Source organism: Drosophila persimilis, unplaced genomic scaffold (genome assembly GCF_003286085.1).
Source record: "Drosophila persimilis strain 14011-0111.01,24,50 unplaced genomic scaffold, DperRS2 tig00000002-arrow-pilon, whole genome shotgun sequence".
Taxonomy (NCBI): domain Eukaryota; kingdom Metazoa; phylum Arthropoda; class Insecta; order Diptera; family Drosophilidae; genus Drosophila; species Drosophila persimilis.
Window position 1 is genome coordinate 10,928,422 of NW_020825289.1, and position 24,825 is coordinate 10,953,246.

A 24,825-nucleotide genomic window follows, 5' to 3' on the forward strand; every position below is an offset into this window, starting at 1 on the left:
ATCAAGAACTTAAAATATTAAGAAGCTCCGAAAAGTAGAAACTTTTACATAAAACAGTTACTGGTGCTATTTTTGTTGGTGCTCTATTTCGCTCCCCTTTCGCAAAATTGCCTAATGTTATAAGAACCGTTAGAATTGAGAGAGTAAGAACAATCCTCTCAGAGAGGAGACATATAAAGCTACATTATATTGCAGTAAAGTCCAGAAAATGTTGGACAGTGGTCTTGTTTTGAAGGAATAAAGACGGTCGTCCCTACCGGTGCTATTTTTTTCGGCGCCACTGTATATATTTTTGTAGACTTTTCAGAGTCAGCTTATATTTATTCAACCTGAATTATACACCACTTTTATGTATGCAAGTATGCATGTAATATATGTATTATACATATTTGTTTGTGGTTTGTTTACAGCCAAAAAGTATGCTACAAGCAATATAAATAGAATTCATGTATGTATTTATGTAAGAAGCAAGTAGAAATGCCATTTGCTTTTGTCACCGATCGCATATAAAATAGAAAGATCTAATGGTATTGTACGTGAGGCGGCAGAACAGCAGCAGAACACTTTCCCATCCTCTGAAGACTTGGCCGTGCGCGACCACTGCAATAGATACATCCTAAAAGTGATCCCTGTGCAAAACTATATCTTCGAAAAGAGGCTGTTAAGCTGTCAGCTACAAACATAAAATTATGATATAATAATAATAGAGTTGGATATTTATCATTTAAAATTGTGCACTTAGTTGTCATCTAACATTTAATACGATTTTGCTGAGGTTTTGACATACTACATTTCGAATAAACTTATTCCTTATGGTACGAACTCCATGGAAAAGTGGGGTAGAAATTTATTTAGATCATTGAGATTCCACGCATTCAAGAAAGAGGGAAATAAATTTTGAGCACTGCACAATTGATGTCGCAGGCCAACCAGTCTCGACGTTACGTTGTGGGGTCATGAATGGTTCATGCTGGAATACTCTTTGATTATATCATAAAAAGAACTAACAATGGAGAACGATTTTGCTGTTTTGTCAAATTTGCAGGCATCGACAGTGAAATTTTAAAGTAATTGTGAGGAAAATCGACTCAAAAGGAAGAACTTTGGATAACAATATTCAAAATCGCAGAAATCCATATCCGTTGAATTACACTCTTCGAGTTGTTGTAATTATTTGTAAAAATATTTGGCACTTGTAAATATTCTTATCTCTGCAATAAAATAGGATATCACCTTGAGAGTAAGACCCATCACGCACATTGAAGAAAGCCACTTGGACTAAGTTCAAACCAAAACTGTTTTCTCCTTAAAATATTGCATATAGAATACTAATCCAACTCTTTCAGTCGATAAAGCAATTCGATTGGGTCTATTGACGATGGGGTAGCTGTGGGTATAAGTTTTTCATGAAAAACGCTATAAAAAAAGTCGTTAGTTACATCTTTGCCCTTACTTTTATACCCATCAAACGAAAACTGATCGGGTGACCCGAATATTCGAAAAATCTTTTTACAAAAGTGCAAATAAAAATACTTAAACAACTTCTTCCCTCCCATTTGGGAAACTCCTCTGATAAGTGTCACCACCCGATGGTAGGGTATATCGTAAGATCAGCAGCAGCAGCAGCAGCGGCAGCGGCGGCGGCGTCGGCGACGAAGGCGACGAATGAACATCAACCAAGTGACCGACTCCGCCGAGAGTCTTGTCTTTGCGCTGGCGGCTAGCGTTCGTTGCCAGTTTCTTTTAACTCGTTCACGTCGTTGGTTGTGTCGGTTGCTTGTCGGTCGGCGTCGCTTGTGCTTTTTGTATGTGGTGTTCCACGCAGCCGCGCATCGTCGCTATAAGAAGGTGGTTCACGGCACTGGGAGATAATACAATATAGTATAGGAATAACAGAGCCGCCGATATGAAATTCTGACACGACTTCGTGCAGATCTCCAGAGCTGCGAAACTGCAATGTTGTGTGTGTGAAAAAAGTGCATTAAACAGCAATAACAAAAGGCGCAGCCAGAAAGATTGTGTGAGAGCCGCACGAAGAAAGAAAGAGGCGAAAGAAGGCGAAGAAGGCGGGGAGAGAGAAGTGCAGAAGCAGAAATTGGGAATAAACAAAAAGAAATTGCATAAGTTTGATTTTTGGCGTGCGCTTTGCTCATCTTCTGCTGCAATATTTGTGGGCTTTTCGTTTTATTTTGTCTGCCGTGGATTTTGGGTTTTGTTTTTCCCTCCAAAAAAAGACCACAGATGATAAAACAAAACGCTGCCAAAGAAGAGACAGAAATTAAAAAAAAAAAAAACTTTAAAATAGCTTTTGTCCGGGGCCTGGCGCGACGACGCATCGTCTGGCGGTATTTTACACAATTTTTTTAATCAACTCCATTCGACGGCGGCGTCTACTTGACCATTTGACTTTTTTCGAACAAGTTGTCGCCGCCGCGCCGCTCGTTTTGCATTCAAGTTTTCTCCGAGTGTCCGTCCAGTGTGGTGTACATATGTGTGCGTTTCTCTCTGTGTATTTGGCAATTGAAACCCAAACATTAATGCAATTGTTGCTAACCAATTTCTGTTTCACCGACTGTTAGCTTTTTTATGTGCAAAGCCGCCAAACATTTATGCAACGCGAGCAGAAACAATATCATCGGAAAAGGAACAACTTTGGTCACAGTTTAAAGTGCTCGGGTGAGGTAAGTTTTATTTAACAGATGGACGGACGGACGGATGGACGAACGGACGCAAAGCTATTAACATAAACCAATTACAACTAATTACAATCAAACGTATTAGTCGCCGCAAATCGTGCGCCCCACGGCGTCTATTGTGTCATTAAACCGATACGGAATTTGCATAAATTAGATAAGGATTACCAGCAAATAGAACATAGACGCAGAACAGAGACCCAGAGAACCAGACACAGGCGCAGACCGAAACCAATTTTATATTGTCCTGGCCTTTAATGGCACTCGTAAATGGAGAACAGGGCAAGCCGAACCTCGGGAATACCCTACCATCCACAGAGAGACCCTCGAGTGGGTGCCAAAAAGCATTTCAACAAATACCATATGTAGTACAAATTTCAACAATTTCAATGGCAAATAAATTGAAATTAAGTTGGTCTGGAATTTATTTTGATATTACATCGTGCTGGTGGATTTCATTCTTCACAGGAAACCCGATGCGACCTGCGATTGGCCAATCATTCAACTGATGACTTAATTCCGCGAAGCCTGTTTCGGGTTTTTGCATAATCATATATAGAAATTCCTGTCACACCGAATAATCGAACACATTCTGCTGTCCAGCCACCAAATTGGGGACTTGCGAAGAGACATCCGACCCAATTGGTAGTGGCACGTCAGGTGGAAGTAATTCATTAGCTCAGAACCATTCGAGCAGCCCCTCCATATTGGGTGTAAATTGATTCATCGAATGGATATGTTTGACTAGGTTTATTCCTCGCCCTGCCTCCCACTCCCACTAAGTTTCTTGCATTAATTGCTCAACTAAGCGTCATCGAAAGCCCCTAACAAGTTTGTCTCTCTAGCGAAACCTGTTGAATGGAACAAAGCAGAGAAAGAAATGGGAAATCCATTAAAAGTAAATTTTGAACAAATACTAAATACATACGCAAACACAGCTGCTAAAAAAAATAAGCTGAAATTGGATAATATCTAATGCTGCGAGGCCACTGGCTCTTCTTCCGTGGCTGCTATTTCTAGATACATCTGGCGTATAGTGGGTGGGGTGGGGTGGCTCTGTATGCACCATTTAAAACTTTATTTGGAAATTTGTTTGTCTGTCGTTAAATGGTTTTCCAACTGTTCCATTTACGGCTGAACCTCCTCCGAACGATGGCTGACAATCAATCATCGCATTTCACGATGAATGCATGAGTATTACGACACAAGGCGCATCTCTGGCAAATATAAGCATCTATAAATAGAAAAGAGAGACGAAGACAGAGAGAGACGAAGAGAGAAAGAGAGAGACAAAAGCCAGATGGCTTACAGCAAAACAGTTGTGGGTGGGTGTTACTTTGGCCAAATTAATGAGGCAACAAACTCAAATAATTAATATACAAATGCGGTCATTGACAATGCACAGACACCCAACCCATCCTCCACCTCCGCTCTTTCTGCCCGTTCGTAAAACTGTAATTAATATTTCATTCAAAGCCGACCAGCGCACACATTATTAAAAGTAGGCAAATAAATATTTCAATTTCATGATGCGGTTTTAGCATTTCATTGCTCAATGGAAACCACAAATAAATGAGATGTGCCATGAGGTGACCGATGGCCGGGGACACGGACACCATTTGGCTACTGTTACTGCCACTGCCACAGCCGTTGTGATGGTGTGGGAGAAACCCCAACAAACCCCACCCAATGACAGTAGATCAGATCTAGACCCAAACTCATCTTTGTCACGATCTCAAGATTATTTAACAGCTTGTGGAATTCGCAGAGCGTCCATAAGTGAAAGGTTCGTCGAACCGGAATTGCCAGCGGGCCAAAACACAGATAAACCAGTCAGAGTCAGGAGTGATAAGCATGGACGGAAAGAACCTGGTTCCAAAACATGTTTCCAAGCGAAATTCAAATTTGAAACAAACATTTTAAATACAAACGAAAATAATTTAAATAAAGAGCTCGCCGGATTCTTGGGTCCGGCTAATGAAGGCCTCAGATCCGGCGCAGAATCCAGCCCAAGTACAGCTGTGACGTGCCAGAGGGCTGACAAATGATCGCTTTCTTGGCATGTCTGATCATTTATTCAGATTTTGTAATCTACGACTGTCTGGGGGGAATTAAGCTGGGCAGGACAGATATGCGCCAGGCATAATTTATTAGTGTTTGGTTTTCCTTTTACTTTTTTTCAGTTGTTCTCCAATCAAGAAAAAAGAATGTCCGAACTGAAACAAAACACTCGAAGTTCCATCCAGCCATCCAGCCATTAGTATTCGTATAATCGAGTTTGGATCGAAGTCTGGAGTCGAGACTGCGACCGAGACCGACACCGAGACCCATTAAAATCGTATTAATACTCGCATAAGAGAAGGAAAAAAGCAAACGCATTGAGCTGGCGAATTAAATGGTAATTTTTCAAGTTCATGGCATCCGGTGACATCGATATATCAGCTTTCAATTGATTTAAATTGTCTTAATTGTTTCAATTTGGACCACGGCGCCGCACAATGGCCGAACAATGAACGGCAGCGGACAGACTTGAACCCAAAACCCACTATTACGATTATGGGTCCATCATAATTTCCATCATAATGGCGCTCTCTGGCCAAGTGCCATAAACCCGTTTTTGAGCACATTAACATGCCGCAGGCCCAGCGAACGAATACACGAGCTGGAAAATAAAATCACGCAAATGCAAATGCAAATGAAAATGGAAATGCATATATTGAGGCATTTGCTGTAAATTGTTGCAAGATTTGCACTTGTGGCGGGGCGCCGCATCAGCATGCAGGCCGAACAAATGCAACACTAATTGGCAGCCGACTGGTTTGCTCTTGTCCAATTTTCGGGTTTCCCGCTTTCCATTGTCTGCATTTAATATGTAATTCTCCGCCTGCCCAAAAAGTCACGGATGTCCGGCCCCACCGCCACCGCCACCGCCCCCACCACACACTGAATGATTGCCTTGCACAACATTTCAAGTTCAGAGTCGACGAATTGCACTTGTTGCTGCCACACACTTGTTGCCACCGCTGACTCTGCCACTGCCACTGGCTCTACCACCACCACTGCCTCTGCTGTGATTCCGTTTTGACAGCTTATTTGTGTCAAAATGTCAAACGGTCACTCTGCCACGAATCACCATTGACCTTGACTGCTGACGAGATATGGATGCGAGCACGAATGGGATTATGCATATGAGTGTATTCAAATGGATACGGCTGGCACTGGCACTGGCACTGGCACTGGCACCTCTTCAAGCGTTTTGTTTTGCCTTCAACAGCAGCAGCACCGATGGACAATGCCAAAAGATATATGGGGAGCACCCTCCAGAGGCTATTGTAATAGTTGGGCATGAATATAGAAGCATTGTAGACCCTATAAAGATAATAAGCATCCACAGTCAAGACGCGACAGGTTTCAGATCAAAGAGGATACGTTTCCGAAGAGACTCTTGGACGAGAAATCCTTAAGACCCAGCAATTATGACTAACATCAAACTGTATCAAGAATATCAAGAAGCTATCAAGGAACGATGGGAACTAATCTGTTATCCTCGGGGCTTAACAGCCCTAAGTTCCTTAAGCCCCAAACTATGATTACATGTCTGGTTTGAGCTTTTGTGCTCGGAGACGAGGTCTCAACATGTTTTGGCAGCTTTGTACATGCTGTTTGCACACTTGCCTCAATCCTCAATCCTACCCAGCCCCGACGCCTTCCCTCCCCGCTTTACAATTGCCATGTGTCAAGTGGCGTGGGAGGCATGTGTGGCAAGTACATATGGATGGATACTCGTATGAATGTATCAGAGGAAACATGCCGCAAAGTCGCCCCAGCAGGCAACATTCATCTCAGGCCGCGTTTGTGCTGCTGAACATCGGTTTCAATGGCTCTTTGAGGGAAAAACTAGAGGAAAAACTAGTTTAAGCTGCCACTGCAAGTCCTCTCTTCTCCTCAAAAATGAGGATTTAGCTGTAAATGTTTCTCATTTTAGGAAAAAGTACTCGTCCAAGTCCCTGCCTCTGCTTCTTTGGCCTTATAACATTTTGAAAAGATACTTTTTAATCTAAACTATAATGAATTACTTTGGTGCAGGCCCTTGGAAGGAGGATTATTTTATGTATGAAATGTATGAAAATAAGGGAAAAATATTAATATAAAAAGTACAATGAAAGGGAAGAGATAGAGACTCATCTCTGAACTTCATAATCCATAACATCCATATAAAACCACAAAAGTATGTGTGTGCCACGGATGGATGGGAATCGCATAGAAGGTCGTTGTAAAAAACTCGAAAAAATACGAAATAATTACTTTGTGCTGTAGCTTTTCATGTTGATCCTCAAAAGTGAATACGGATTGACAATTTAAGCCGAAATAATTTCGGTTGCCAGGGAGCTCTCGGCGGAGAGTCGCCCGAAGAGAGCGAAAGTTGTGAAATTGGAAACGGCTGCAGCAGGAAAAACAACCAGATTAACTATAGCTCTGCTTTGAATAAGCCAAAGGAAAAGTGCAGAGGAAAGCGGGCAAAGGCGGGAGTATGGAAAAGTGTGAGTGGATGGGTGGGTGGGTGGTTGTGTGGTGGAGAGTGAGAGTGGGCGGGGCCGGGAGTGGCAGTGGGTAAGTCAAGAGCTTGCCGCTTCACTGCACCGCATGGCGGGATTAACTATGGCTGGAACTGGAGCCAAAGCTGCATACGGCAGTGGAGCACTCGAAAAGCGGAGTTCCTCTTCATATGCATCCGTAATTACAGAGCACACATACTCTCAGGCATGTGTAGTACGAGTATCTCTGAGTGGATGTATCGTAGTATCGGACCATTCTATTTTTGGGGCCAGAGCGCTTCTGCTTGTTATTCGACGAATTTTAGAGCGTCTCGCCGCTGACGGTCGCTGATGTTCAATGCGGCAAGAGCCAGACAAGGTTAATCGAAATCCAACGTTCTCCTCCGAATAATCAAACAAACAGCCAACAAACAACCTCTGGCTGATTACTGCAATCAATGAGGGGCAGAAGAAGAACAAAACTCAAGTGTTGTCTCTGGGGCACAAGGTCAGAGTTCGGCTTAGCATAAATTTACAGCTCGCAGCGTTATCTATTGTCAACACGAAAGACGCCATTCTACCCAGAGCAGTGCCCAGAAATACTATCCACAGACAGTGCCCCAATGTTCCACGGCTGTGGGCCATTTACATAATCTCTGACTGCTTCGACCGCCACTCGCCAGTGCCCGGCAGTTGCGATTTATTGGCCAGAAGAGTGGGTAACGCCTCCCGCCTCCCCATGCCTCCCCATGCCTCCCCCCGCCTCCTATGGCCTGCACTTAATTATGCTCGTTAAATTTTACAACTTATTCGAGCTGGACGGGGAGTACGGACCTACTCCGCTTCCGCTCACCTGCTCTCCTGCTGCCCTGCTGCCCAGCTGCCCAGCTCACTGGTTACCTAATTTATGCGCATTCATTTGATGGCTCACACTTGGCTAAATCACAATTTAATAGTACTCGCAGCACTCGGCTGCTGGGGAGATACTTTGTGGGGGGTGGAGAAATTATTTATCAATCAGCACGTGGCGTTTCGCAAGAGCTGTGGATGTTCTCCGCGAGTAGAAGAACCCTTAGATGCAACTATGCGAGAAGAAAGATCAACCAAAGCCTCCCTTCTGCCCCGATTTCAGTTCCAGTTCCAGTTGAAGGCTTTTTGCCAGGCCTCCAGAAGACCGCCAAAGGGCCTTAATTAGATAGCCGGCGTGGGTACAGGGCCTAATGCGTGTGCAATTAGCATTAACCCAGTGCGTTTTTACTGCCCTGAATTGCACTTATGAGGCGACATTAGTGCGACTCGGCGCGGCGGCCAGTGCAGGCATTAATTGCATTAATTGCCGCCAACCCACCGTAATCTGTGTTGCAAAATGTCTCTGGGAGAGCGACTGGCAACTAATTAGAGACTTTTGCGACAGGGCCCACCACAGATGGGGCAGTCTCAATGACAGGCGCCGACAATCGGAGTGGTTGTGGATTTGTGGCAGGTAGCGTGGGTGCAACGAGCCGTGAACTATCCAAAAGCTACTATCCCCTGGCCATGGAGGGCCGGGCACTTCACAACCTCTGGTTTAATGAAGAGTTGAGGGTAAAACGCGTTAAAATACTATAACTGGGGCCTGGACCCGCTCCAAAAGCGAGACGAACGCAGCTCTTGCACAAACATCTCGACTTGGGGCAACTGTGACCTTTTCGGCTAGTCAAAGCTGCTAAACCAACGCTAGGATATGGGATATATTGTACGATAAGTAAGCTCTTTGTTCAGTTTTTCTAAGAGCCTGGGGCTCCTCTCTTCTTGGAGTAGATCATTCAGATATCCCGAGACTGCTTTGTTTGGCAATCGATTGAGAGAAAACCTGAACAGAAAGCGTATTGTTTGAGCATTAGCTCTGCTTGTGGTTTTGTGTGGTTAATACCCTGCAAGATGGTAGGCCCTTCCCTTTCCGGAAGGGCTTGAAAAGACGAATTGATGTCCTTAAAAGTTTGAAAGATTCTATCTCCTGAGTGGTCTATAGGAATGACCGCAGCTATGTACTTTTCAGCAATACCCTAAAGGGTATTCAAAGCTTCGGCCAGGGCCGGCTAGCCTCTGGTTTTTTTAGCCAACTTGCGGCTTGAAGATGCAGCTTCAGCCAGCTGCAACCACATTTTGGCCGAGTCATTGTGTGTTAGGGCGGTATTTTCGGCCTTCTGCCTGCAGTTTTCCAGTTACGTGGCACACGGCAAATGCAGTTTGAAGTTGCCGCACGCCGGTCGGAGGCGTCGCCCGTCGCCCGTCGCTGATGATGGTGGTTTTTGCAGTCTAGTGCGGCGTAGGGCAGTGTAAATTAGCATCATTCAGTCGTTGGCAAAAGCTATTTCGCCATGCGACGGGAAAACAATGCAGATCCGCGATGTTTGTGGCTGTGGCTCGGCCGCCGCTGCCTCGTTTATGAAGATTTCTTTTCGGATCTGCTGGCCCCGCCTTGGGCAATCCAGTCCGCGTTTGTCGCTCGAGTCTTTTGTCCGGCCGTCGGCGGTGATGTATTCATGGCAAATCCGTCAAGGCAGACCTGGCACATGGCAACGCCAAGCGCCGCATTCAAATTCAGTCACCGGCTCCAGACCGAGATTCCGATTCCGACTCAAATTCCAATTCTGATCCGAATTCGTCTTCAGCATTTAGTGCCAGGCAATTGACTCATTAAAATATCAAAAGCCACCGCAGGCAGTCTGATTGAAGTGCTGAAACTATAAATAAAACCCTCACGTCTCACGTCTATACTCGTATTTTTATTCACATTTCCATAACTCGAGTGCTGCGGGCCACTCGAGCACTCAATTGTTTGGCCAGCAGGCCGCCATCGATTTCCAGTCAACAGCACAGCGTCTCTTCTCATCCGTATCAAAGTAAATTCTCTTACTAAAAAGTTTGTACAAATGAATGCAGAATTTGCATCGCAAAGACTATGATATGATATGATATGGAAAGCGAATCTGTGGCCCCCACAACAACTGCGTTTGGATTGCTTCACGTGAGAGGGATGGATGATTGTTTGTGTCATCATCACTTGCCCCCAGCCGACTTGACGGACTGCTCCAATTTGATATTGTCTGTCTGTGCGACTGCAATCAGCAGACCTTTCATGCCGCCTGCAACGGAAACCATCTGAGCGTTTGATGTTGCCAGCCGTCATTAATGGTTTTACACTGCAATTCAGCTCTGCCCTGCTGCTCCGCTTCTCCGCCTCCCTCTGAGAGGGGACAGAAGACTCCGAGTTGTCACTGTGGCCAACAGAACTAGAAAAACTCAACGCTCGATTGTCGGCATGACCGTGGCACACATGTGCACGGCACGGCCTGGCATGTCATCAGCACCATCGCCAGCACCAGCATATGGTAACACGATCAGCGACTAATCCGACATTACAACGAGCATTATGAGTGTGATTAAGGCTGCAGCTGCCACAGAAATCCATCAAATGAGGCGACCGCTCACCGCAGAGCTGGCAAGAAAACTCGCAACAAATGTTGTGCAAGAAAGTGGCAGTACAGAGGGCGGACTGACCTCAGGAAGGGGCATCTACACTAGGAAGGGTAAACATCTCAGAGTCCTGGGAGCTTATGTAAGTGCAGGCAGATTCCAGGGATTATTTCGGAGGTTAATGGAGTATAACTCGTACTTCTACTGGAACAGGAATTACATTACTCGTGGGAGTCTGAACCAGGCATTATTTTCCCCATCAACTGCCATCTCTGTGATTGCCCCACCAGCAACTGCAATCCCACTCGAATCTGCAGCCTGCACTTTGGCGCTATTTTGCGATAACGCGGAACATTATGCACGACGATGAGCTAACAGTAGAGTAGGGTCCCAGCCCCCAGCCCCCAGCCCCCATCCCCATCCACACCCCACTCCAAGTGGATGATGATGAAGCTGTCGGCACTGTAGCTGGTGTCCGTCCAGCACTTATCCATCGATCATGGACATAACGACCCACCGACCATGCAGCCTTTGAGAGAGAGTGCGAAGTCGGCTGGGGATGGGACCACAATTTGTTGGCATTTGGAAATGTTGCCTCATAAATTATTATTAGAGAAGACCGAGGCACTCCCCCGGGACTCTGGCACTCTCTCTCAGGCACCCGCTGGAAAATTATGCAATTGCGAAAACCCTTTTCGGCTAATTAATGCATAGTCATGAGCCGGGCAAAAACACTTTTGCATCCACCCAAAAGGCAACAAAATCAAATGGATTCTGTGCCAACAGGAAACCAGTTTCAGTCGCAGTCACAGCCCCAGTTCCAGGTCAACCTCCAGTTCCAGCTCCAGTTCCAGCGATGGTGGGGCCGAGCGGATGCATTCGTGTCGCTAATAGTAAAAAGCCGTAAACATAAAATTGTGCAAGCTGCTGGACGGAACGTACACAAATGATAATTGAATTCGCATTTCTGTTGCAGGCAACCACGGAGCCAGGGCTGCCACAGCCACAGCCACAGCCACAGCCACAGCCATGCCCATCTGCAAGAGCTCGGGGGCGACGGCGAGCAACAAGGCCCCCACAGACATATCCGCCGACCATGTGACGGAGGCGGCCCAGGTGAAGCGCACCCGGGAGCAGGCCTACTTCAACTCCTACGACTTTGATGCAATCGAGGTGCTGCCCTACGACGAGGACGATGGCGAGGTGGCTGGCAGATGCCGAAGCCGGAGCAGAAGCAGCAGCAGCAGCGGTCGCTACTCGGTGCCACACGATCCGGTTGGAGCCCCCAAGTTCGCCTACTTGCACCGCCTGGGGGCATTCTTTGGACGCCCCGGCGGGGCGGCGGCAGTCGGGGGAGCCACAGGAGCAGTTGCCGAGGGAACGCCTTCAGCTGCTGGCGGAATGGCCGCAGGATTGGTGGCGTCGTCTAGCAACGATAACTTTCTCCTCCCCCGAGCCATGCTCAAGTATCAGAGGTGAGTAGAGCCAAGAATAAAGCAAAGCAATTCTAGGAGTAATAGGATTATTCAAACGCTAAAATAACAGAGATACCCTTCAAGAATCTCTACCAAAGCAAGGGATTAGTTCTTTGTTCCCCTCGAGAGCAGCCGAACCCATAATTTCTCTCTGTGCATGCTCTGAGAGGCAGGCAATAAGCCCCGAATATGCTGCATAATGCATAATGTTGAAGGCTGCTTTCAACATTCCGATAACGACCTTGTGAGGAGGAACGAGAAGACCCCAAGACCCGTCAAGAGCATATCCCAAATCGTATTTGTTGGGCATGAAGTGCAACACTTCATGGCTCAATGAAGGTGCAACAGCAAGCAGCCACAGATATTTTGTAATGATGTTGTTCCACGGCAATTAGCAGGGCATTAAAGCGGCGATTACAATCACCGGCAGAGTGTGGCCCTAAATGGGGATTATGATTGCCAGAGATGGTTCTCGGTCACGACTCGAACAAATGAGGCAACCTGCAGATGACGCAGGGGCAGCAACAGCAGCAGCAGCAGAAACAGCAGCAGCAGCTATGTAAATTATGTCTGAAGTTCAAGTGGTTGCTGCTGCAGCAGCAGCAATGCGGTTTTTGGCGCCTGTTGTCAGCCTTCACCTCTTTTTCCTCTCCGAATGCATGTGGATTTTGTTGTTTCGGAGGAGCTGCCACTTGATGGCGGTCAGCAGCAGCAGCAGCAGCAGCAGCAGCAGTATTGCCACTGCCGAGGCAACAACTGCAGACAGCTGCAACAATTACGTTTATTAATTGAAACTAAAGAAGCCACCGGCTCAAGATCTTCGATTCGCTGAAGGTCAGCGCTTGAAGCCAGTTTGGGCTTCAAATATCTCTCAAAAATATACAATAAATACTTCAGGTTATACGTATAGTGTGTACAATATATAGAAACAGATGCCTAGAGTCGTGCCGCGTACTGACAGCCATTTCCATTAATTGGCAGATAGTTGGATTTGCAACTTGTTTTTTTATTTTTATTTAGTGTTTGGTCTGTCTCAGAATATGGTAATCATGATAAGGTACGCGTAGTAGCCGAATCAAGGAGAGAGCTGAACAAATGCCAAGAGTTTTCCCACCCAAGGTCAATGCAATTATATGCCGGCCGATACGTGGTGGGGTTTAACCCAAATTAGTCACTCCCCGAGCCCTTTCCCAATCCCCAGCTCGAGTCGAAAGACCATTGGCAGGCGGGCCGCGTCGGTGCTATAACTATTTTGATCAACAACTCACGTAGTAGATACAGTATGGTATGTATGTGCCACAGGCCTAGGGAGAGGCGAGGCACGAGTTTCGCACAGTAGCTCTTCGAATCCGACCTTCTCCAAATGCCGATTCCATTGTCCGATCGGCCATCATCGGTGCAGTTAGATCATAGTTAGCCATCAATTGTGGCGACGCTGAACGTCGATGATCGTCGCTGATCGTCGCTAATTTGTATTCAATATTTGAGCCATTGCCCGTCTAGGCCATAGTTATATCTGTAGTTTATGGCCCCAGCTATGCCAAGGTCAGCGTTTAGTCAATCCGTCCAATCCGACCGTCCACTCGCACGGCAAACATCCATCTCATCCCAATCAGCGATTCAATCGCTTTGATTGATGTGCAATTGATAGCCAGATATACGTACATACGATATACATATAAGAAGTTGCTGGATGGATGGTCGTTATTCGGGCACTGCAGCAAAACCAAGTCAGACCCCAAACTTGAGGCAAGTGTAATTTGTCTTGGCAACAAGTCAACAACAATTAGCGGCCACACAAAATTATTTACTAACGGCTGCGCCGTCCGTCTGTCCGTCTGTCCGTCCGTCCATCCGTCCGTCCGTCTGTCTGTCCGGCAGTGGGTTCCGTGCATGCAAACGAGGCTGAACATTTTAATTAACACAATTCGAACAAACAAAATAAACATATACTCGCACTATACAAAGATTGCAAAATATTTCATGCTCTTGCCGGGCCGATACGATGGAACCGAATCTGAGGCTAACCTTGCGCCTGCCTGCCGCCTGCCGCCTGCCGCCTGCCGCCTTCTGCTGCTGCTGCCAGCAAATTTGCAACGCATCGGTTAACATGCAACCAAATATCAGTCGAATGTGCAGAGAAACCCAAAAAAGAGCGACTGACCGACGAAAGCTATCAGTGTTTTGGGTGCGTAACGCACCGCGACCGAGCCATTCAAGAACAAACACCAATAGCCAGCAGCAGCGGCACGGCAACACGGCCAAAACCGTTATTGCGCAACTCTTTAGCATGGCCAAAAGCCAGGCGCTGACCTAGTGCCGATCGCACAGAGCACAGGGTGCATATATGTATGTATGTATGTAGAACCGATACTGGGGGCTTGTTAGCGATCGTAAGTGAGTTATTAAAGCATTGCCACTGGCGCCAGGCCACCGTAAGTACCGACTTATCAGTATACTGCCAAGATGAGGGTAATCTATCACCATTTGAACATCTTTCAAGACTAGAATCAATCTATCCAACATAAATCTAAAAAGAAAACACCAAAGAGTGACTGTAGATGATGTGAACGAAGCTTTTCATGTAGATTCTTCCAAGATATTGTTGAACAATCAGCAGAGCATTTCAGATCTCTTAAATAACCTGTGAACACATGCAGACCCAAGCAAATAATTTCTGTGGTCCCCAATCCCCAAGTCACGCTTCCTCCCCGCCATTCAATTCGAGTTTCCGCTGCATTTTCCTCTGATTTTCCATTACTCCTGTCGCGGTTCCACAACCACATCATCAGCCGCATTTCATGGTGCAACGAAAAGTTTGCTCAAACCCCAGACACACACACACACAAGCTCTTGAACAATCCGAGAAGTAGTTCGAAGCAGTAACTTTACAGTTAGGCAGAAAAAAGAGCGAACGCGAATGCGAATGCGAAGGCGAATGCGATTTGCAACAGTAACTGAAGCCGAAATCCTGTTTAGAACGAGTTTATTTCAATTGAAATCGAATTTGTATGTTGAATTTCTAAATTTGATATTTGTTTTTCGGCTGTGTGTCGCTTCTGTAGCTGTCAGAGCGGCCAGAACTAGAACCGGAACCGACGAACTCTAGGGATTCCTTGATGCTTTCTAGAAAATTTCAAGAACAATTTAACAAATAAATCCATGCTCTCAGCTATTAAAGCCATATAAATCTGACTGCATCGAGGCGGAGTTACCATTGGAACTCGAGTTTATAGGACATCCACCCTGAATATTCAAATATAATGCATCTATGATCATCTCTTGAGATCTGCCCAGTATTTGTGGGGGTACCAGCTAGTCGGAGCTCTTTCCTGATTTTCTTACAGATTTTTTTATGGTGGCTTTTTCGATCTGCCACTCGTCATTTGCATGCCCCCAAAAAACCAATGCGAGAGCTGAACAACTGCCAGAAAATGGAAAACTTCGGCAGAGCCACTAACCTAGTTAACCAGTTTTCGCTTTCTGTTTGCCAGCTTTGACGAAACGTAAACAAAACTGCAATTGCGAAAAACCAACAGCGAGCGAAACCACTTTCCAACGCGGGTTTTCCCTTTCATTGAAGCATTTTTCACTGATTTTCTTTTCCTGTCTCTCTGTTTCTGCAGTGCGGCGACAACTTCAATGCCATTGGCGACGCTCTCGAAGAATGGGACTGCGATTGGGAGTGGTAGTGGGAATGGTACTGGCAGCGGAATAGCACATAAAATGGGGCATGGAATCGGCCACGACAAGGCGCACGAGATGCCAGGGTCCACGACGGGAGTGGAGCGCAGCAAGAAGTGCTCGATTGCCTCCAATGTCAGCAGCACGCATTCCACGGACTCTGGACTCCCAGCCTCTGCAGCAGCCGCAGCGGCAGCAACAACATCAGCGACATCTGCAACATCCACAGCAGCAGCAGCAGCAGCAGCCGCAGCTGTTGGGAGTGGAGTCAGAGGAGGAGGTGGCTCGCATTATTCGACGGACAAAAGCGGCTCATCCGGTTATTACAGCTCCAATGTATGTTCCACTTATTCGCTGGACGAGCACATCTATTGCGAACCGGTCATAGACATCCTAGACGCCGCCGGAGAGGAGCAGGAGAAGATGAAGAGTGTGGCCGCCAGGCAGCGGCTGCGGCCGCAACTCCAGCTGCCGAGGAAAGTGGCCGCCAAAGATACAGCAGCCCCATTGCCATTGCCAGTGCCACCAGTGGCTGCTGCTGCTGCTGCTGGCACTGCAGCATCGGAAAAGTTGTCCACAGTGAAGAGCCAGCGCTTGGACATGCAAGATGCAGCCACCGGAGCTGCCATCGAAGAGTTCCATTCAGCAGGAGTCAACGACCTCGAGCAGACGGAAGAGGAGGAGGCGCACAAGCTGGAGCAGATGCTGCCGCTCTACAGCGACAAATTGCGCATCCTGGAGACGAGCATTGAGAACCTGGACCGCCACCTGAAGACCTTTCCCCGCCTGTTTGCCCAGGAGCAGATTGTGTCCTTCATGCAGTCGCCCGATGCCCCACCCCTGGCTCTGCCCCCACTCCCACACCCACTGGACATTAGCGAAAAGCTGAGGGTCTACAACCAGCTGCCGACCATCATGGAGCAGCAGCAGCAGCAACTGGTGGACGATTCTCTGCTGGACATCGATCTGGACGCCTTTCTGCTCGATCCGAAGCCCCCATCGCAATCCCAATCCCAGACCAATCTCAGCCGCAAGCCCAAGGCCAAGTCGGGGCGGGGAATCGACAATCCGAGCTTCCTCAGCGACGAGCAGCTGGAGGAGAACAACTACAAGTGTGCCAAATACATCAACTCCTGCCCGGAGGACGCCTACCGCGTGGAGAGCGAGGCAGCGGCCGGCCACGCCCCCGTCATCGAGGAGAGGTTTGTGAAGCGCTACGAGGACCAGCTGCACTTCCAGAGCACTCGCGAGCTCCTCGAAGACGTGCGCGACAAGATACGCCTCCTGTCGCGTGCCACGCCCTCGCCCTCGGCCACGCCCGCACCCACACGCACACCCCCGCCGGACATACCCAAGGAGCTGGAGGGCATGATCCACACGCTGAAGCAGGAGCTGGAGTCCTACCTGCAGCGCATGAACCAACACAGCGAGCAGGATCTGCGCCAGCTGTGCAGCGGCCTGGGCCGGCAGCAGCACGTGGTCCGCCTGCAGAACGCCCTGGAGCGGAGGCGAAGCTGCGCGGACCTGCTGCACCTGAACGCGTACGAGGCAGTGCACGATGGGGTCCTGATCTCGGCCAGCGGCCGGCCGCTCAGCGTCCGCGAGCAGACCATGACCATCCGCTGTGCCAGCGATCCGAACTTCAAAATGAAGCGAAAGTCCATCACCGAGATCTTCCCCACAGCCGAGTGCTACATCGAGACCACGTCCCTCTCTCGCAGTGCCACGCCCACGCCCACGCCCGCCTCGACGCCTCAGCTGGAGCTGGAGGCCCTTCATCCCCCGTCGCTGCCAGGCACCATGGTGGTGACCCAGATGCAGCGTAACCTCACCTTCCACAGGCCCATCCTCTCCGGCGCTGGCTCCAGCGGAGGTGCCAGCCAGGAGGACGCTCTGGGCGGGGGCTCCGGCGCCGGCAAGGGCGAGCGGGACAGCTTCGCCGAGTGGCACCGAAAGAAGCCGAGCATCTGGGAGATGTACTATGGCACCAACCGCCTGCACCAGTCGCTCCTCGGCAAGCAGCGGGGCGGAGGCGAACTAGTCATCAGCAGCCCCCAGCCCACGATGTCCTACGTGAGTATTGGGGAACATTTTGTAAATTCAACGGGTTTTCCTGGTAGCTGGAAAGCATCTCTTTGCATCTACGAGTCCCCTAACATAGTTCTCAAAAAACTTAAGCACTTTAGAGGACATCCCAACCAACAATCAAAGTTCCACGAATACTATTTCATTGCGAAATATTAGAAAATTAAAGTAATGAAGGCCGCTGCAATTGAATAAAGATAAAGTGGCCCCAATCAATATTTATTTGAGCATCAGAGCAGGGAGATTCGTGCGATCTCATTACAATTCCACGAAAAATTCACTCCACTCTGAGTCGTGTGAAGTAATTGATGAGAATTTAATTTGATTTTTATTTCAATTGAATTTGATGCCAACTTCCGTTCACTGAATTATTCATAGCGAGACAGAAAATCTACAGCGAAGGGAATTGAGTGAGGTTTGATTTTCTTGAACGATATCCTTCGTTATTTTGCGAATGCTTAGGTGTTTCTCTCCGAGCCTTTCTCGCTGAATGAGTGGTATTGCCTTTCATCATCATACAGACTCGTACGTATAAATATAATGATATAGAGTCGGCTTGGGTCAAGTGCGTTTCGAAATAATAGCCAAATGTAGATCAGCCGACCGGCGCCCCCCGCTGGCTTGCAGAGATAATTATGAGCTGGTCGGCGAACAAGGCGTATGATTAATGCCTTAGTCGGGCTAATTGCAGCCAAGCGGAGCTGCAACCCGAGGTCGGCCAGCCCCACGAAAATTGGATAAACTATCACAATAATTCACAGCCGATCGAACAGCGATTTGCATGAGCCAAGATGCGCTGCTCATTAGGCCCCCAATTCCGATACTGACTCAAATTCTGATTCCGAGCCAAGTGCAATTCAGCTGGGAGCCCCGGCAGCCGTTCGTGCAAACAGTTGTTCAACCTCATCCTTGGCCGCGATCCGAGCCATTTTGGTAGTGCTTCGTGAGCGTCTCCAGCTCTCGAACACCCCCGCACTGGTGGCGGCAAGAACAACATCGGCCCCCGGCGGATGTCGTAGCATTGACGCCACTCGCATACTCATCACCGGCACTCGCCGGGGGCTTTATTATGCGGCAGGCGACATGCGCGATAAGATCACCATAGTCGGAGCCCCTTCCATATGGCAATATGATTAATTGTGTGGCGTGCCACGGAGGCTACTGTTCCACACAGCGAGTGGTGGGGAGGGGGTTCTGGCCGTTTCGAAAGCCCCATAATTACATCTAATGTTGGATGCACCACTCGACGCGAAGCTGTTGCCTTGCTTCTGATTCTATGGCTCTTCAGTTAATGCCAGATTGAGTCATAAATCTCGATGATGCTCAGTCAAAACTGAATGAAAACTGAAAGCAAAGATAACTTTGTTTAATGGCAGGTCTGGTACACTGTAAATAAAAGCTTAGAGTTCTATGCTGTATATCATAGCTATCCCATGATAGGGACCTATCACTCAGGAACATTAGTTTGATCAGGTAGGCTTAGGGCGAATCGCGTTAATATCATTCAAGTCAAGCGACAGACCGCTACCAAGTTTGGTTTCCGTTCTACGGCCAAGTCAGTGATGCAATATCCGTAGCCGTGAATCGAATGTATCTCGGGCCAGCTTTGGGGCGCCATTCAAACGCACTCGAAACGCGAGACGCGAATCCAAATGAGTTTTCACTTTCAATAGCGCGCCGCTCGGGGCAGGGCTGCCGGCGAATCGCCATTCAATTAGGGTTTATTCACCTTAACAGCATTTTGCATTCACCGAGCGATCGGATCTATAATCTCTAGTGTGAGTGCTGGCCGGCTAGGCAGGCAGCGCACGACCGATTTGAACTTGGGGCCATTTTACTCGCGGTATTGGGCCATAGTGCGGATCAAACAGTTAAGCGACTCGACCACTGTACCAGTTAACCTTTAAATTCCGTTAAGCGGCCGCATCTTGCCCACTGACTGGTCACTTAATTGGCCATCGATTGTGTCCGCGATAACCAGAAAAAGGCATGCAACAAGTGGCAAGAGGCAGCAACAGCAACAGCGAGAGCGACAGCGACAGCGACAGAGGCTGCGGCATCGCAGCATCATAGCCAGGCCCAAACTCGAAACCGGTGCCAGTCGCACAGTTGCCCTACAACTCCGGTGACCTTTAAGGACGTTTGCTCGACTTAATGCAGCAGGAAAGGAAGATGCCGAAACGAGCTTCTCGCAAAACAGAAGCTGCCCCTCCGCCTGCGGACCCCCAAGCGCTCCCGCACCCTCCCTCCCTGGGGTGGCAGCTCGAAACTCGTCCCACGGCAAATGGCCGGCAGCGAAAACGAAAACAAGTTTACAGCCATGAATGCCAAAATGAAAATGAAAATGAAAACGAAAATGAAACTGCAAAACGAAAACAGAAAACAGAAAACCGAAATCGAAGCGGAGCGAAATGTAAGGCAACTGCGTCCCAAACTGGACGCTGCACGCGTTTGTGCGAGCATAGAAGTGCCTGCCACAAAGTGTTGCAATCGCCACCGGCGTCGCATTTGCTGCTGCTGCTGCACAGCCCCTGGCCGGTGGGCAGCAGCCTGTCCCGAACTGGGTTATGGCAATTTCCATTTGTTGCCAGCACCCGAACGCAGCCTGGCGCTGGTCTCAAGAGCAGGCCAAAACGTTTGGTCATGGATTTTGTCAACCTTCTTTGGACGGGTGCGGCGCCTTGCTCCGATTGCCATTTGCATTTGTCCGATGGCAGCCTTTTGGCCAGAAATTCGAGCTGGCTTTTTCATTGGCAGCCACGGGGGCCGAGGCTTATATAAACATAAGTGGGCTATCATGGCCCCGGCAGGGCATTACTTCCACGGAAGCTGTAGCTGTAGCTGGAGCTATAGCTGTGGCCGCGGCAGCGCCAATTATGTGATCAAATTTCCACCCATTACTCATACGCCGTGTTCAACCATTGAGAAAAGGCAGACATTAGTCGAGGCGACTGCCACAAATGTCTGAGATAATTATGCTGCCACTGGAATTTTGCAATTCTGCCACGCCCCAGCAATAGTTGCAGCAGCAGCAGCCGCCCCTGTGAGGTGAGTCAACTGGTGGACAGATATCCACCTGACGCCTCAGCTGCAACGCTTTTCCAATGCACTGCAAAGCAGAATGGCAGAAGAAAATTCATTTGCAATTGCATAAATGTTCCGCTCATGCTCTGCATAAAAACTAATTGAATTAAATCCCTGCTCGTGGACGTATTGCCACACTTCAGCCGAGTTAGCGAAGATCTGCTAAGTGGGGGAAACAAAACAAAACCCGTACAGATATCCCGCCTATGAAGACATTCACCTGGGGATGGATGGATCTCCGATTCGATCAGATCAGTTCAGTTCGGTTCGCTGCTGGCTGCAGAAAGCGTGGATCTGTGAAAAGTTGGCTGAAAAATGGTGAGCAGGCGCTGGAAAAATAAACGATCTTCACGTATATATTCTATACACTTGCAAGTTCCATTCAAATATCAAAACAATACTTTAAAATAACCTTTTAATAAGGAATTGATATACAATTAAAATTAATAGTATCCAAACGAAAAGATAAGTACTCTAAGGTACTAAAGATAATTACTCTTGGAGCTAGTGAGCTATGCTTCCTGTTCAAAACCTTTGTGGATCGTGAAAAGAAAAGGGAGAGATAATACCCAGAAAAATTAGCGCTCAACCCCACAACATATTCTTCAGAGATCTGTTGAGTATTTCGAGTGCAAAATTGCATAGGTACTCGTGGAGAATGCTGGAAAAAGTGTCAGAAATACCTCTTCATGTGATGCCTTTCAGAGGAGATAACACCAGATATTGTAGCTAATTATGGCATCGGATCAGAGATCTCCATGGCCGAGACGTGAGCAGAAATATGGATTCCCCCACAATCACCCTCGTTGAAAGACAGAGTGCAGGGGCGATCTGTTTGCGGACGTGTTAAAATGTAGTTTTCTCTCGGAGTAATTTGTCAAACCTGATGTACTCCATCTCTATCGCGTCGTGTTGGTAGTACAGCATAAAACTTGGCCAACTTCCAGCCAGAGACAGAGCCACAGCAACAGCCACAGCAAATGGCCGAAATGAGGGGATCGAGGGAAAAGGGGCGTTTTCAATGTCAGTGAAAAACGTGTGCGGCACATTAAACGATGCATTTTCTTCTCGGACTTAGCGCACACCCAAAAACATGGCCCCAAATATGGGGCGGCCGCGTATTTCAAGGCCGGCCAAAGCGGGAATTTACACCCTGTAGCCACCATCGCAAGATTTCTCATCGTTTTGCATATGTTAAGCGAATGTTGAGTTCGTCGTTTTTTATTTATTTTATTATTTAATTTATTATTTATTGCGTGTGCATGTGCGTGTGTGTGCGTCTGGCATCATTTGCAAATTAGCTTCGTCTGTGTTTTGGGCTGGGGCGGGCGTGAAAATCAATCAATTTATTCAATATTCATTCGTTCATTCATCCACATCGGGGCCCCCACTCTTCTCCTTCCCCATAACTTTTTCTTCTTCGTAACAATTGCACTTCATAAAGCCGTTACACACGAATACACACGCAGAGAGAGAGAGAAGGAGAGAGATGCAAATGGTGGAATGCGGTAACATCCATGCCGCGTCATCAGCGCCTATGTTGGTACCCTTTCAGACGATGCCAGCAAGGGTATTAAATGCCTCGGTCTTCGCAGCTGGTCTCCCCCTCTTGTTTATTTACCGATTACGTCTGTGCCTTTTCAAAGTACTTCGCCCGATAAACAGCACAGCAGAGGTAATAATACGTATGTATGCATGTGTATGCGTGCGTTTGTGTGTATTAGCAACAACACGACTTTGGACAGCATCACTAACCTCAGACAAGCATCAAAAGGGAGAGCAAAGAAGCCGGAAGGCAGCTAAATTTACCGCAAAGTGGTTTCATTTCAATTTCTCCTTTCCTACCGCCCGCCGTTCGTGAAAGAAAAAGAAATGATCACCCGAAACCGAAAACAATGCAGCCGTGTAGTGAAGCACAAAAAACCAGTCACAATCACAATAAAATGCAAAGAAATACGAAAAAAAAACACACAGTTTGCACAGATTTGGCAGGCCAACTACGGCTCAATTACACACACACACACCCGCACAGAGGCGCAAAAGACCTGAGTGTGAATGGTGTAAGTGTCGAAAGCACTTTAAAGTTTAAATACACACGAAATTACACTTGAATGCCCTTTTAATGACCGCATTGCGTATGCGCAGCTTTCACTCAGACGCGGAATATCTTCGGAATTCGATATGCGTCTGAAAACCAAAGTACATACATATGTAGATACATATGTACGTAAATTAGTCTTGATTACAGGATGTTGCCGTCCCTGGCCCCCTAATACTTCTGATGTAACTTTTACAGTGTTTCCACTCAGGAAGTTTCTTAATATGTGTCCCTGCCCCACCCTCAAGTGACGGCATTTTCGATATATCCATCTTATAGTGGAAGAGTTTTGCAGTTATGACCAGTTGATCCATGTGCCATTGCGAAGGATACCGGATTCTCAATCCCCCCTCCGTCAATGATGATTGCACCTGACTAAGTGAAATTTCCAACAGTGTTTCGTAACTTTTAACGTGTTTAGCGAGAATCAGCAAAAAGAAACAAAAACGACGACAGCAACAAAAACTGTTAACGCTGGGCTGTGTTTCATATGTGCTTTGCTCTTTTTTTCGCTGTTACTGAAAAGATTTCAAGGTTGTGTCGCTAAAAGAGAGATGCAAGACGGCGGCAATACAAAGAGGGAGCGAGAAAATGGAGATGCGAAGACAACAAAAAGCTCAGTGGGTCAGATTTTTGTGCGTTGAAGCCCTTTTTATTATTTATTGTAGTATGTCTGGGTGGTGCCACGCCACGCCTTGTTGGACTGCAAATATTTGCGATCGCGGAGATGCTTGTGCCATGAGTTATGGCTAAGCGTTTTGCGGCCGCACTTAGCCAATGACCTGAAAAATCACACAAATAAATCAGATGAGCCCCAATCTCCATTTACATATGCACACCACATAGGAACAAATGCAGTCAACGAATATGATCATGATCAATGTCAAAACAATCATTCAGGGTCCGGCGATGGTGATGGCCGACGATTTACATAAATAGAAACCGAAACCCGAAACGTTCATAACGTCAAAAATTAATGAACTTAATTGCGGGCCACACTAACTTTTTATATAATTTAATGAGAAAAAAGAAGGGGAGGATGTGAGGAATGCGAAAAAAAACAACGGGAAACACACATGTCCATACATCATACATGCATACATATATGCCTGCCGAATCCTAATCAAATTTATATTTTTTGTACTTACAGCCATCCTCACGACCCGAATCCGACTTTACGCTCGATCTGCCGCGCGCTGAGCAACTGCGATTGAAAATGGAAAAGGAGAAGAAATTCCGCCAAAGATGTCGCTTCATCACCACATTTCTAAGTCTGGTCTTCTTTCTGCTGACCGTCATGGTCGTCAGCTTGGTGTTGACCCGCGGCAAACGCATGTTCGGCAGCATGATCTGATGATATATTGTAAACGAACTAATTACAGTGCCAACAAAAACAAAAACAAATGTAACAAATGTTAGCGAAACTCAAATTTAATGTTAGTCCTAATGTTAGCTTCCTTCCTGGTCTGGCAGGACAGCCGCAGTATTGTTAATAAATTATTTATGTGATCTTAGTTGTTTAAGCCGCGAATGCATTTCTTTCTGTAAGCAAACAGAGCTGTCAACTGCATGTATGTATGTACTATCCCAACCTAGCGTTTGTCAAATTTACCATTAAGCTTATATAATTCGTAGAAGTTTTAAGTATAATTGTGCGTCTATGAGTCTTATGAGAGTGTCGAGAATAAACAGAATACCACAACCGATCTTTG

General features: G+C 47.2%; 1 protein-coding gene across 1 annotated transcript; it reads left to right on the forward strand.

Moving 5' to 3' along the window:
* Positions 1 to 1,779: 1,779 nt before the first annotated feature.
* Positions 1,780 to 24,819, forward strand: LOC6591029. The gene is made up of 5 exons (XM_026984901.1): positions 1,780 to 1,848; positions 2,580 to 2,676; positions 11,664 to 12,162; positions 15,789 to 17,919; positions 24,264 to 24,819. Exons 2-5 carry the CDS (start codon positions 2,610 to 2,612, stop codon positions 24,465 to 24,467), a joined length of 2,901 nt encoding a protein of 966 aa, XP_026840702.1. The 5' UTR covers positions 1,780 to 1,848; positions 2,580 to 2,609; the 3' UTR covers positions 24,468 to 24,819.
* The last annotated feature ends 6 nt before the right edge of the window (positions 24,820 to 24,825 follow it).

What these genes read in the sequence shown, in the direction of transcription:
- LOC6591029 (XM_026984901.1), top strand. Translation starts at nt 2,610, where the DNA reads ATGCAACGCGAGCAGAAACAATATCATCGGAAAAGGAACAACTTTGGT. An exon ending in GCCATGCTCAAGTATCAGAG is followed by an intron (nt 12,163 to 15,788) that starts GTGAGTAGAGCC and finishes CTGTTTCTGCAG; the next exon opens with TGCGGCGACAACTTCAATGC. An exon ending in CCCAGCCCACGATGTCCTAC is followed by an intron (nt 17,920 to 24,263) that starts GTGAGTATTGGG and finishes TTGTACTTACAG; the next exon opens with CCATCCTCACGACCCGAATC.